General features: G+C 47.7%; 2 protein-coding genes across 2 annotated transcripts; both read left to right on the forward strand.

Moving 5' to 3' along the window:
* Positions 1–140: 140 nt before the first annotated feature.
* EI90DRAFT_3129477 (uncharacterized protein) lies at positions 141–1,368 on the forward strand (the record flags this gene model as incomplete). Its single annotated transcript, XM_039064200.1, has 3 exons — positions 141–596; positions 653–910; positions 1,006–1,368. The coding sequence occupies 3 exons, from the start codon at positions 141–143 to the stop codon at positions 1,366–1,368; spliced, it is 1,077 nt and encodes a 358-aa protein (XP_038911782.1).
* A 1,648-nt stretch (positions 1,369–3,016) lies between these two features.
* On the forward strand, positions 3,017–4,429 carry EI90DRAFT_3129478 (uncharacterized protein; the record flags this gene model as incomplete). Its single annotated transcript, XM_039064201.1, has 8 exons — positions 3,017–3,259; positions 3,310–3,369; positions 3,422–3,532; positions 3,596–3,668; positions 3,725–3,811; positions 3,868–4,092; positions 4,155–4,253; positions 4,308–4,429. 8 exons carry the CDS (start codon positions 3,017–3,019, stop codon positions 4,427–4,429), a joined length of 1,020 nt encoding a protein of 339 aa, XP_038911783.1.
* Between the last annotated feature and the right edge of the window lie 10,518 nt (positions 4,430–14,947).

Consider the following 14,947-nt stretch of genomic DNA (forward strand, 5'->3'; position numbering starts at 1 on the left):
CCTTCAGCTGCATACGCGCAACGGGGAGCAAGTGCCCAGCAGCAGGAGTGGCAAGAACAACAACCGTCACAGCCGCCACGCCCTCAGAATCGTGCGCGATACGCTTATTCCGTGGCTCCTACCTCTGGCCACTTCAATTCATGCCTGCTCCTCCTGACCACCAAGCCTACTTCATCATGCGTTGGCCCTCGTACCTGTTGGTCATGGCTCACGTCCGCATCCGTACCTCCCCTGCCGACGGCTGTCCCTCCACTTACTGTCGAGCCCCCGGAAGTCATACCGCCCGCCCAGCAGCTTCCATTTCACCTGTGCCAGTGGAAAGCCCTACACCCCTGACTCTCGCCTTATCCACCGATTCCGAGCCCCCGACTCGCCCGCCTTCAGTTCCTTCTTATATTGAGTCTGCTCCACCTACTCGACCACCTTCAGTTTCTCCTCCTCCACTGCCACCGAAGGACACTTCGTTTATGCGGGCATCTGCGTTTGCACTTCCTGATTCCCCTCACTACCCATCTATCCCTTCCCCATCTCCTCGACCACACGCTACTCAGCATCAGATCTTCCATGAGTATCCTCATATCCAGCCTGCACTCAGGGTTGATCCCGACGCCTTTATGGTTCCAATGCCTCGCTTTCTCTGGTGAAAATTAAGAATAAGGCTAAGTCAGTCATCTCGCTTTTCAAGAAGCCACCGGCAATTGAGGAAGCCGAAAGTGAGTCTTCACCCAGTGAACGGGACGAGGATGTTGCCACGCTAGCTACGGTCAGTGAGGCGCGCAGTCAGTATCGCCGTTGGGGCCTTAGTCCTCATGCGAGCATTCAGGATGTGGCTGGTTGGGAGGAGTCGCAATGGGATGAGGAAGAACCTTCCACTCCTCGAGCGCCGACCTTTGACATGTATGTGCCCCCAGTATGAGTACCCATGAGATGGGGGATGATGATGAAGACGCAGAATATGATGAATGGAGAAACGAAGGGACGAAGAAATTCTCAAGGATGTTCAAGGTCAAGAGCGGATCGTCGTCCTCCCCTTCTCCCCCGAGATATGGTCATGGTCATACTCACGGTCGTTCAAGATCTGCTACCATCGCATCTTCCTATGCGGTGTCGCCACCATCGACCTATTCCCGAAATCGACCTATAACGTCTTCCCCTACGATGTCTACCACACGTGCACGATCGGGCTCCGGTGCTATACCGCCGAAAATGCAGCTTTATCACCATGGAATGTCAGTGGCACCAAGTGCCTCAGATAACACTGTTTATCACCCATCGTCTGTCTACTCTGCTGATGAGTACGAGTCTGATAGCAGTGTCACCACACCTGTTTTCCCCAGCAACAACCCTCGACGGGGGTTCGTATATTAATTTGCTTTCGGTTTTTCTTCACCCTTAAACATATGTCTTAATGACTTTTCTGCCGTTATTTAGTACTGGCTTTGGACTGGGTTCTGTATGTGTTATTTTTTTTAAGTTTTAACTAGGCCCCCTCGAGTCTTTCCTTTCGCTGGCACACAAAAAGTAATTTCACTCACGATCCGCAAACGCCTCTCATATAATGTTTAATGACCTTCTTCCAATCATTCGTCTTTCGCGCCCCCACCACATTTACGCTATTTGTAACGATACGGGACCGCTTTCTTGGCGCCCTTTATTTCTTTTACATAAAGTTGGCTGTCACGTATATTTGTATCGTTTCGTTAATGACAATCTTCTTACGCCCATTTGTATACCGCATTACTTAACGCTATAGCCTTGTGAGTAGCAAAACGTAGATAGAGGCCGTGACCGCCATTGATGAGTTTTGCTTTCCCATTACATAATTGTCGCTGATTTTCGTGTAAGCCCTAGTTACAGTACTGTTACATAGCGTCGGCTATTCACGACGGCGTTGATTGGCGGAAGCGATAATGTTACTCATGCAATACAAGTAGTTTTATCATACGAGTCAGTTATGAGACATGGGAGGAGACCTTTTGATGGGCGGGGTTCACCTGGTGATCAATTTACAGGAATATTGATAGACCAACTCCGCTGGGGCTACGGCAGTCGGCATGATTTGAAATGTCATTCCTCCAGTTCAGGGTGAAATATAAACGAAAGATCGTACCAGTGAGTGAGGGGATCGAGGAGGATGGGCGGTGGATGTGAAGTTAGAATTAGTGGCATTGTCATGTTTCAACGCAGATACCACCCGAGAAGGAAGAAAAGAATTAACGACGAGGATCGAAAGGAAATGCTGTCATGATTTTCCTTACTTATGTACACGAAAGAGAATGATGTGAGGCACGGAATCCGACCACAGACCAGCAAAAGCACGTCTTTCAACAAACCACGCGGTAGATTACTTAAGTAAGAAATGGGTCAATATTGTGGGGTAATTAACGCTACATGTGAGCCCTTTAGCGGTAATGTAGCGGAGTTGGCCGAATCAATTTGTTCATGGATTCATTCGTTGCTACCTCTTATTTTCTGTTTCGCCCTGAACGGACCAACGAATGCCTGACACGATGCGTCCTCTGCAATGCAAAGGGACGCATCGTGCCATCAGTACCGACTACCATCATCAACCGCATTCTAACTCTTACACCTGCTCAGGGCCTCAGGTTGTGATTTTTGTTTCCTGGGATTCGTGCTCTACAGGGCCGAGCGAGCACTTCGGCAGGTCGCCGTGTTCCAGCAAAGGAACCATCTGCTATGTGACTTGCGCCATCCCCCCAATAAGGCTGCTAGGTATTCCATCCATCAATTATCATATCTTACCTGGTGCCCATTGGCTCACCAACTAGTAACACAAGACTGTCTCGGCGTAAAACGTTGCAGAATAGATATTCCTTGCATCCGTTGTATATTTTGCGCCCGAACAGGCCGATAAGAGTCCATGCAGGTGGCGACTGCATATTATTTTCCCCGGAAGTGAGCAAGATATGAACGTGGCCTACCTCAAATAGAGCCAAGGATCTCAGAAAACGCATCCCAGTCTTGCTCGTCTCCTTCAGCTTCTGGTCCTTTATTAATGGCAGCGATTTCTGTGCTCTATTCCATCGCCTTGGCTTTCATTCTTTCAACTCAGGCTTTCCCTACCTCCCGGAGTTGGCGTGGCGGCCCACCTCACATGAATGGGGAAGAGGCTAGAGCATTGCACTACTCTACAAGAGGTGACTCGCTCCGCACCGGTCGGGACTTTTCGCAGAGTTTGTGCCACTTAATGAATGAGGACCAGATGAACCAGATGGATCTTCTCCTTCAGAAGGCCAAGGTATGTATTTGCAGACCCAACCGAGAGCCACATCGAATGATTGACGCTAGGAGTATGCGATTTACACTTGGGGTCCGGGTTGGGATCAAGTTTTGGTGAATCCTGAAGGTGTATGTACGTGAATCTTTATCATAAAAACCGCTGATGATGAACTCGACACAGTACCCTTGGGGCACGGCATATGCGTGTTATCCGTTTTCGATGAACTATACAGTAATATGGGACGCAGAGCCTTCGTGTACGCTTTCAATCGCAAGTGACAATGGAACCATCGTGGGTCTTTCTACCTCCATATTTTTATTATAGCAATTTTCTCTCGGCTTACGGATATCCTAGTGGCGCGGCATCGATTATGCGCAACTGAGTCTCTCTCAGGGGACCCTCTCTCAGACCACGTCCACAGTTACGTGTGAGTCGAAATATGCCAGCATCTACCGATACCACTATTCATACTCCTGTTTCTAGCTAGTACTGCCATGGCTAGCGGAACCTCGTTCACGGTTAAACTTGAGGCTGGCCCCGACATGCTCAAGACTGGCTTCGAACAGCAAAGTAGGATATTCTGAATTTGCCGTGTTTGCCTCCAAAATCTAATCTCAATCCATCAGCCAGTTGGACTACGACTAACACCAACTCTAAGGGTGACAGTGTTGAGGTCGGGTACGATACTCGCTCCACACTGACAAATGCTATCCAATGCACCGGCCCGGTCAATGTCACAATGTATGCCCAGGTTCGGACCTGCAGTTATCAGGGCGGTTACACCATCCCCATCACAATGCATGGTTGGCTCTGGTTCTATTACCCAGATCTAATCCAGGAGCATTTCGAATGTTCGTAGGCTGCTATTGACTAACCAACAGAGATTTATTGATGTCTTGTTCATTCCGTTCAGGGGCCGTTAATATGGATGCGATCACCAATCTCGATGTGCGCCAGCAGAACATAACGATGGCCGTCAACCTAGACACCGAATCGTGGGGTAACTTCTTTGGTAAATTTCACTTCTTCGATGAGATGACCTAGCATTCACCTGTGTGTCCAAAAGCAACTTGCACTCCCCTTAATGAAAGCACAAGCAGCGCTAACCCTCCCACTCTCACGACCATTGGCGCGATTCCCACAACTTTTGGTGTGTCTCCCACTGCCAATGGTGCCCGTCCTCCCTGACGAGTCGAGTTTCATGTATTTGTATTTTGTAAATATTGTGTAACCATAAAATTTAATGGCAAGGAATATAATTTTCTTCTAATCTGAAGTACAGCGACAGCCCCGAAAGATGACCACAGTGGGAAGTAAGTCACGGTAAAAAAAATATTGGGGACACCAGGTGAAAATCGCAGTATCTCACGGTGGAATACCCTAGTACGCAGAATACCTGAAGTCCCAGGGAAATTACTTGGAAGGAGCGCGCTGTTTAGAACTCGGAGATCCCTTAGTAAATTTGATCGAATACCTGGGTTCCAAGGTATCATACTAAGGATGTACCAGGTATTGTGGCATGTTCTTCTCCGAGTAAATTACCCAAGTACTGACCCATGTTTTGTACCGTGAGTAACAGCGGCATTGTGCTCACATTAACATACCATGTGTCCTCTTGGTTTCTTACTTGGACACCATATATTCACTGCGTTCTGAGGCCCTTACCTCAAAATCCCCGCGGAAACATCTAATAGGAGGGCTAATGCGGGAGCTCAGTCTCCGTGAATGAAGAACTGAGGGGGAAAAGGGAAAGTAGAGCAACAACAGTATATACATTGTGTCACGAGGTGAATACGGATGTAAGAAGGATCATGTGGTGGTGGTTGGTAAGTCACGGGTCATTGTTACTCCAACAACATCTACAGTTGATACTTCCTGGATTTCACAAAATCCTGGACCTATCCAGTGCTACTGAAGATGCGTGTTTCTGGGTCTCTGGGTTGACATACTTATGTACTGCATCTAACATAGTAATAAAATAGGAGCTATCACGCATAACTCAGCACTGTGGGAAGTAAATCACGGTAATTAACATCATGCAGCCCAAGTTATTTACAAAATTGCAGTATTTTACCTATGGCATTTGGCTCCGTGGAGAAAACCCGGTTGGAAAAAAACTTGGGTTGTTGCACTCGGAATCTGTGTGGCAGTCTTCATCAGCAAAAAATTGTTATGCTCCTGAGTGCTCCAGAGTATGGAGAGCACTGGAGAATCAGGAGGAGATTGGCTGGTCCAGGAACAGCTCATTTCCTCCAGAGTTGGCCAGGTACTCCAGGGCACTCCCAGGAGGGCATGGAGCATTACTTTGTGCACAAACATATCCAGTAAATACAATTTAAATGCTTCAAAATGTATAAGGGTGAGAAGCTTCTGGGAGCTCCTGGAACATTTGAAAATGAAAAGGAAAAAAAGAGGGAAGATTCCCCATGAATACCTCCTACCACAAGACTAACACAACAAGACACTACTTAACATTTAGATCAAACACTATACTATACATCAAGGACACTGAGACTCACCAATACACAGTCAAAATTTATGGCCTGATATATGATTAATCTGGCAACTTAATCACTTTCGGGCTTGCAGAATATGGAGGTGGGGGAAATGGGGGAGAATGAGGGGGAGAATGAGGGAGAAATGAGGGGGAAATGAGGGGGGGGAATGAGGGGGGAATGAGGGGGGGAATGAGGGGGGGAATGAGGGGGGAATGAGGAAAATTTGAAAAATAGGGACTTCTAAAAAGTGAAAAAAATAATTAGGGAAAAAATCAAAAAAGAAAAATTCAGGAACTGTAGTGCCTTTGAAGTGCTTTCAGGATATATAATTATTTGTGAAATTGAGGAAGAAATGATGGAGAAAAATGGAAAATACTTTCGAAGACCCAAGAAATAATGAGAACTGAATTGATGGGAAAGTCTGAAAATTGAATAGGAAAGTGAGGGGAAGCCTTGTAGCATTGTTATTTTCTGCTGTTCTAATTTTTCCTGATTCTTCTTGGCCTCACTCCCAGCTGCTCCTGGATACTCCTGGATACTCCTGGAAGCTCCTGGGAGGGTCCAGGAGCAGCTAATGGAAAATACTTTTGGAGACCCAAGAAATAATGAGAACTGAATTGATGGGAAAGTCTGAAAATTGAATAGGAAAGTGAGGGGAAGCCTTGCAGCATTGTTATTTTCTGCTGTTCTGATTTTTCCCAATTCTTCTTGGTCTCATTCCCAGCTGCTCCTCAATACTCCTGGAAGCTCCTGAAAGCTCCTGGGAGGGTCCAGGAGCAGCTGGGAGTGAGACCAAGAACAATCAGGAAAAATCAGAACAGCAGAAAATAACAATGCTACAAGGCTTCCCCTCACTTTCCTATTCAATTTTCAGACTTTCCCATCAATTCAGTTCTCATTACTTCTCGGGTCTCCGAAAGTATTTTCCATTTTTCTCCATCATTTCTTCCTCAATTTCCCAAATAATTATATGTCCTGAAAGCACTTTAAAGGCACTATAGTTCCTGAATTTTTTTTGATTTTTCCCTAAATTTTTTTTTTTTCAACTTTTTAGAGACCAAAATTTTCCTCCCACTGCTCCTGGCACATTGCATACTCCTCACCACTCCCAGCTGCTCCTGAACCCCCTCCCAGGAGAACACTATTGGCTCCAGGAGTGCCCAATCTGCTGTTTTGTCTCCCACATGCTCCAGCCACTCCTGATGCTCTGGAGCATAACTGTTAGACACTGGTCCGGGGTCGGCACCGAAGGTTGCCGATGCGGGCCACTATAGGCCGCGATGGCTGCGATGCCTCAGACAAGGCCCGAGGGTAGGGCATTTGGCCTCAGCAACTCTAAAGGGAGTGCTGTGCCCCCTAGCTGTCTCTTGGCCCTCATTTCGGACTCACTGGGTTTGCCTTGTTGGGGTCAGGACTTAGGGGTCATGGTCACATCGATATTAGAGCTAAGGTACAATAAAGTATCATACAGGATATATATAGGAGGAAGAAATGAATGGAAGCGGACCCGGGCCGGAGGCCGAAGGGTCCGGAAGCAAACAAGAATAAGGAGCGGGGTTGGCCGCATAGCGGCCGGCAATGACCGAGGGTCAAAACAAACAATAACAGATAAATAAAGGAAAGAGCGTAGGGCCATGATAGCAGCGATGGTATCGTTGGTATCGTAGCGGTGCTGGACTCGGAGTTGGGCCGGAGTCGGGCATGGGGATGATAGTGGCCCTGTAGGGGCTGAGTGGGCGGGGTAGAGGAGTCGCGCTGGGCACGGTGCCAGAGGCGGACTCATGGTGGGAAGGTCGGTGTGGCTGTGGGGGAGTCGGCCAGGTGCAGGGGAGCCTAGGGGCAAGCAGGGGAGTGAGCAGGGAGTCCTCAGGGAAGATAGGGCTGAGGTTGGGGCTCACGCTCACGCTCGCATAGCGGGAATGGGCTTGGGCGGCATCGGGACGGGTGGGGAGCGGGCCGGAATGCACGGCCGTGACAATAACGGACTTTTGCTGATGTTTGACTGGGGTAGCCATGGTTTTTGTTGAATGTAGAAATACCATGTCAGTTATACACAACAGAATAGCATTGTATATTGACATTATATACATTTTAATCGCTGAACACTGGTCTTGCCTGGTCCATACTGTGATCAACAATGGCCCAACATTGTTGGATGGTACAGTTGTGGACAGGCAAATCCATTAAAGTTTCCAGACTGGAATTTTTCATCACAATAAGCTCAATTTTGAGGGAAACAAATTCTTATTGGGTGTAGCTACCCAAAAATGGTGTTTCTCTCTTTTTTTTAGCCCCAGACAATTTTTTGAGCAAAAATTTTCACATGTTATGAGTATTTGAGTGACTTCGCAAGAGTATATCAACATTTAGAAGGCTCAAGTGAATTTAAGTTGAGAATGGCCTCCATTGCAGCCATTGCTGCTCCAGATGCAGTGCGATGGCCCTTCTGTTTTTTTACTGCCCACTCTGCAGCCTTCCCAGTCAACCCACTACAATATGCATCCATAAAATGCCATGCATGATTAATGAACCTGTGAATAGTGCTGAGGGGGCATGAGTTCAAACACTCAAGCACTGCTGTCTTGGCAGCTGCAAAGGAAGGTTTCCAAATGTCACGATATCGGTACTTGCAATACCCCCAGTACTGTGAAACCATTAGACACATGCCAAGGAATATTTGAAAACAAAACATACCATTTCAATTGGATTGAGCTCGCAGTGAAACTTTGGCAAGAACATGCAAAGATGTCCAGCTTTCTCAATTAGTTCCTTGAGCATAGATTTATGATTAATGAAATCAGATTGCTGACTAAGAATGCATGCAAGGCAGCAGTCTGTGTTCTCAAATGAACAGACTGGCTTGCATTTTGCATTTATCCTTTTGTATCAAAGCCATGCTCTGTCAACACCGACTCCAGACCTTTTGCTTTGCCATCGGGGGTTTTCATTGCTTGCTTCTTTCCATGTTGGGAGATGTCTGGGACACTCTCATCATTTGGGATCACTGTATCATGTCAAATTCTCTGTTTTCCACCATCAGATCGATTCATGTCGAAAGCATTCAGGGCATTGGGGCCAAGTGATGTGTGGGCTGAGGACTGGTCAAAAATGAATAGAGCCTGACATCCTGGATAAGCACGCTCAGAAATTGGAATGGCCTTGGTCTGCATTTGATCCAACAGTTGATTAGTGTCCCACCAAGAATCACCACCAGTCCCAGGATAGATTATTTTTCGAGCATTGTTGTCTTCTGATATTGTCCCATCTGAGTTGGCAACCACGAGCCAGCCACTCTCCTCGTTAATGAAGTCAGAGACATGAATGAGCCAGCCATGGCTCTTCTTTTGAAGGATTGTCTCCCCTGGTTTGAGCCTAGATTAGAGAAATGCAATGTGAATTGTTAATGAATTGAGTGCCGCAAAATAATTGGTATTTCATACTGTCAGAGACCGGGTCGAGACGAAGGAGTGTCTCCGTGACGGAGGGCTTCGGCCTCAGCAACTTATGCCAGGAGCGCTGTGCCTAGTAAACATGTCCGTGCCCTAACTTACTAACTGGCCACCAGAACTGAAGAGGGTAAACTCTAGTCGATTTTATTACTGAAGTGTAACCTATGTACAAGCTGGATATATATATGGTTACAGCGAAGATGGGTCCGCAAATGGCGGAGCTGAATGGAGTGGAGCTAACGGGGTTAAACATTAGCTGACTGAATATTACCGATGAGTCAGGTTACGGGGTTAACGGAAAGGCAGGCGATAACCCAGAAATGGAAAGGAGGGATAGGCCTGAAGGTGGGCTTTGCAGGGCAAGCGAGTGTATTGCCCAGCGGAGGCGGGAGTGCGCTAGCGGACATCGGAGCTGTCTGGAAGCCTTCAGGGCTCCATACTTAGGGAGGCGTAGGTAATAAATTGAAAGGAGGGGGTGGTGACCATCGAGGGGTACCGAGGGAGTTGCGGAATACGGGAGCTCTGAGGTTAGTGGAGAAGGAGTGGGAATAATCGGAGGGATCGGAGGATCGGAAGTCGATGGCCGGGGATGGATATGACACATACCACATGCTTTGTTTGAACTCACTTGCATGGAAGCAAGTCTCATCATGGAATAAGGGAATGAGGCGCTTCTCCCCCTCTTCTAGAAGGGGCTCTTTGCACTCCAGGTTATAGCCATGATATTGAGTCATGTGGTGCTCAAGCTCTTTCATCTGCAGCAAAAACACCTCATTGCGATATTTTACCACATCCTCCCGCTCATGACCATCCATATATACACCCTTTCTCAGCACACATTGCCGATATCCCATCCTCAGAAGCCACCACCTAGCTGTCCGATGTGAGAGTGGGCGCTTAAGCATGATACCGAGTTCTGGCAGTATAGTGGTGTTGAGGGCTTGGCAGAATGTTGAGGGTGTCATCTCCTTTGAACTTTGGTTTGCCAGCCATGCATGGACAGCAGCTGAAACATCTGGGTCTTCCAGGTGAGATGAGCCTTTTCTGTATCCACCATGTGTCACGACCATGCATCCCGGCCCGTTAGCTGCCCGTCCCGATGCTGCCCGAGCCTATTCCCGCTGTGCGAGCGCGAGCGCGAGCCCCGACCTCAGCCCTATCCTCCCTGAGGGCCTCCCTGCTCACTCCCCCACTTGCCCCTAGGCTCCCCTACACTTGGCCGACTCCCCCACAGCCACACCGACCTCCCTGCCCCGAGTCCGCCTCTGGTACCGACCTAGCGTGACTCCGCGACATCACCTACTCCGCTATGATACCATCGCCGCTATCGCGGCCCTACACCCCTTCGTTTATTTATCTGTTATTGTTTGTTTTGACCCTCGGTCATTGCCGGCCGTGGTGCGGCCAACCCCGCTCTTTGTTCCTATTTGCTTCCGGACCCTTCGGCCTTCGGCCCGGGTCCGCTTCTATTCATTCTACCTTCATATATATATCCTGTATACTACATTAAAGTACCTTAGCTCTAATATCAATGTGACCATGACCCCTAAGTCCTGACCCCAACAAGGCAACCCCAGTGAGTCCGAAATGAGGGCCAAGAGACAGCTAGGGGGCACAGCACTCCCTTTAGAGTTGCTGAGGCCAAATGCCCTACCCCCGGGCCTTGTCTGAGGCATCGCGGCCATTGCGGCCAATAGCGGCCCGCATCGGCGACCTTTGGTGCCGACCCCGGACCAGTGTCTAACACCATGCCACTCAATTGGAAGAGTTTCATGTTTTTCATAATATCGCGCAAGAGCCCGAACATGCGATGCAAAGTATGCACCATCTCCATCATGCCGGTCAATGGCTATGTGAATACTTGCTGTAATCCATTTATAGCTTTTGATACACAGAGTTGCAAAGCTTTGGAGCAGCTCATATTGATGCAACTTCGTCTGAAGTCAGCATCACATCCCTAAAGTAAGGGCTCATAGTTGCTTACTTGGCACATGTTAGAACCGGGCGGAAACAGACGACTCCGGAGTGGAATCGGAGACTTAGCGTGGAGGGACCTTGGCCTCAGCGACTCAAGCGGAGCGCTGTGCCATTGCTGTTTGTCCATTTGGTCCTTAATTTCACAGTAGGTGAGCAGGAAGTCTCTAGGGGGCATTTCAGGTCGATTTCGGACTGAGGTTACAAGTTACTAGGTACATTGTATATAAGGAGGGGTCCGGAATCAAAAGGAATAAGGGTAGGACAAAAGGAGACAAAGGGAGATGGAAAGAGGAACAACACCGAGGGTCAAGTGTTTGACTCAATGGTGTTCCCCAAAGGAGGAATGAAGGGCCAAGGCCCAAGAAGGGAGGAAGGAGGATGGGAGTCGGGAATGACTAGCTGACTGAATAGAAAGGAAGCAGCAGCCCAAATAGGAATGAGGGAGAATAGCGGAATTGAAATGGACAATGCAATAGTTGCAAGGTCCGGAGTAAGTCCGGAAAGTCCGAACTCGGAGGTTAAACTCCGGAATATTGGCAAAGGTAATTAAATGGAATGAGCTAACCAATACAATGGGTATAAGCAGAGGTGGGGTCAAAGTCCGAGGTCGGAGCTAAGACCGGAGGTTCCGGAGACGAGACGTGAACGGGATACCGGAGCGGAGGTCCGGAGTCGGGAGCATAGGTTTTGCATACTCGTCTGGAAGGTGTCGAGGTTGGGGTTGGACCCGGAATGTTCCGGAGTCGGACCGAAGGTGGTGTCCGAGCCAGAGGTGGGATAACCTCTTGGGAGTCGGCAAGGAGAAAGTGACGGAAGGGAAGTAGGACTCCGGAAGTCGGAGTTCGGAGTTCCAGGAGCCCGGAGCGGAGGTCGGGATTGTATGGATATGACAGCACAATGACAAGCTAACTTTCTTCTTCTTCTTCTGTTGATCCAGGATATCATTGATTCCATCCTGCAACTCCTCCCATGATTTCAATTTTGGCTTCACCAGTGATGGTTGCGCAACATTGTTCATCAAATCATTCACTTCTTCATCATCAACCCCATCCATAGCATCAATTCTGTCACCCACACCATCACTTTCATCCATCTCAGTGTGTTGGTCTGGGATCTGACACTGGCGCTTCCTCATGGACTCGGGTTCAGTCAGCGGAAGTGGTATTCCCATAATATGCGGCACATTGTCAGGGGACGACTCCTGGGTCCCCATGACCCTCCCCTATGGTCCACAGTCCCAGGTGTAACCAGCCCTGTCCAGGGCACAACCTACTGTGGGTCAGAGATGATATATAAAAGAGAGGCAAGTATATACAACTTGCCTACTGTGGGTCAGAGATGAGAAGGAAGTTAACTTCTCATCTTCCCACAGTGGCCACAATACATCGAAAACTTCCGGAGATATCCGGAAGTCACATGAGACCCGAGACCCGAGGTCCGGGCCATCCGGCCGCACTGAGCATCTGGCACAGGGCGCGTGCGGGGAGTGCAACAGCCGGGTGCAGTCACGGGTGCAGGTGCGAGTGCAGGTGTGGATGCAGTATGGGCTAGGTCAGGGTGTATGCCCTGACACACATGCCTTCGCTTTGCTGGAAGTGGGGTTGGAAGTGGGTCATTGTCATCTACCAGTGCCACCGCTGGTGTGTCGCAAGGAGTGGGATTGGGGCCGACCTCACTGGACTCGGAATTCAGGGACTCAGTCGCACTTGCAAGATAGGATGGATTTGAAGTGGAAGATGAGGGACAGGGTTTATGGAAGGATTGGGCCCGGGGAGTGCGTTTGAGCCCAGTTAAACTCGTCTGTGTCAGTCTTTCTTTCTTTTCCTTCGCTCTCCATCTGCGCTTTGACCATTCACACTTGTTTGCTATGACAGGCCCAGTGGAGTAAGGCATCTTTGCCTCATGCAACTCTGTAGGTTCCTATGGTCAACTAGGATTCCAATATAAGGGACACTCACTATTTTTCCTTTCTCCAGCCACCTGTGCAGCTTTTGCGTGTGCTTTCAAACTTGCCGGACTCACACCCTTCTTGGGGATATAATCGAGTTTGTTGACATACTCCGCTATTGCTGCCACCCTCTTTGCCATTGTGTTTTGTAAGCTTGTATCCTCCTTGCTCTCTCCATTGTCCATGTATGAATTGATGTCTTCACCAGAGTCCGACACTGAAATCCTCATCTTCGGAAGCAAGGAATGGGATTAGCAGGTATGATTCTGAGTTTTGACTGTAGTCAGGGCCCCAATCATCATTTTTGTTATTATCAACTGCTTCTGGGACAGATTGGAGCCAGCTGAGGAGTGACATCAAGCGCCGGATACTAAACAGGGAAGGCAGCGCTCCGCTACTTCGGAAGCAAAACCCTTGCAGCATGTTGATCATCACATTCATGCTTCAAACCCATCTCCCCTGGAAATCTGAATTCAAAATCACGTTCTGCTTGCAATTGTCTTTAATTTGATGTATTTTTCGAGCATAGGCGCTTATTTTTGAGTGTGCAGACAATTTTTCTCCAAAATCAAGAAATCAAATCTTTGAATTCACACTTATGGTTGGTGGGAAATGATTACTAGGGATGTAATGAACTGTTTCCTGGTGTTTGAGACTTTTTGCGAATATATTTAGCCTCCCTTAAAACCTTAATGGGTTTGCCTGTCCACGACTGTACCATATCTGAACCTACCAATGGCAGTGCAAACAGTGTTGTAGGAGAAATAACGGTCACTGTAAGGTGGGTGTCCTAGAACCCAGCTGTGAGTATCAAATATGTATGATTCACAGTGGGTAGGACGATAGTGACCTCCCTGGGTCATGTGACCCCTACATACATGGACCATGACCTGACAGTCACCCTATGAAAACTCATTATGGAAATATGCCAGATAAATCACAAAAACCCCATATGACAAATAGATATGAGAAAATAGAAGAACCTGAAGTTTAACAAATTTTAATGAATTATTACGACTACATACGATAAATTGGAAGAAAGAAAATTAATAAAAATACTTCAAGCTTAGCACCAACAAGATGGTATGCTTGGGGGAATTTATAGCAAATATTAAACAAGGAACTAGGTCAATCGAGCAAGATTTGACTATAAAATCAACCAGAGAACCTCCATGGAAACTACTTTCCCACGCCCACACACGTAGCCGAGGCTGGAAGTACCATGGAACAAGGATTCCTTAGGAACCAATGCAAAATTCAAAGTTGTGTTTATAATAGGGAATGTATATGTCTCCCAAACGGACCCAATGAAAGTAATTTCAGGGAAAAATACCCATAGATGATGGAGATATGACCAAAACTCTCGGAAAATGAGGACAACATTCAAAAGGAAAGCATGAAGAACAAGCAGTAATGACCAAGATAAGCTTGATGGCCCACTAGAAAGGAAGGGATCTATTCTTAATCCACCCAAATTTTCATAATAAAAGGTTCCCGCATCAATGAGATATTCATTAACAGGATGAGCAACATCAAAGTCATGGCTCAGGGAAAAGATGATGTTCACGCAAGATCCATATTTAAAACACATAACAAAATTTACATGGAAAATATCATAAATTGGAAACTATCGTTATGCAAAGTTTCAGCCCAAACGATCCAGCTGTTGTGAAGTTACACCAATGACGGGAATATAGAAATCTGCATCATGCTTAAAGACATGTGAGGGTGGCGATGCGAAGGGAACTGGCCATCAGAACTGAGATCTGCACTTCGGCAGATTGTGAAGACCAATTTATGTCCAAATAAGGAAGACCCCAGTCAAAACAAAGCA

Source organism: Cantharellus anzutake, assembly GCF_015039405.1.
Source record: "Cantharellus anzutake strain C23 chromosome Unknown EI90scaffold_58, whole genome shotgun sequence".
In the NCBI taxonomy this organism is placed as follows: Eukaryota; Fungi; Basidiomycota; class Agaricomycetes; order Cantharellales; family Hydnaceae; genus Cantharellus; species Cantharellus anzutake.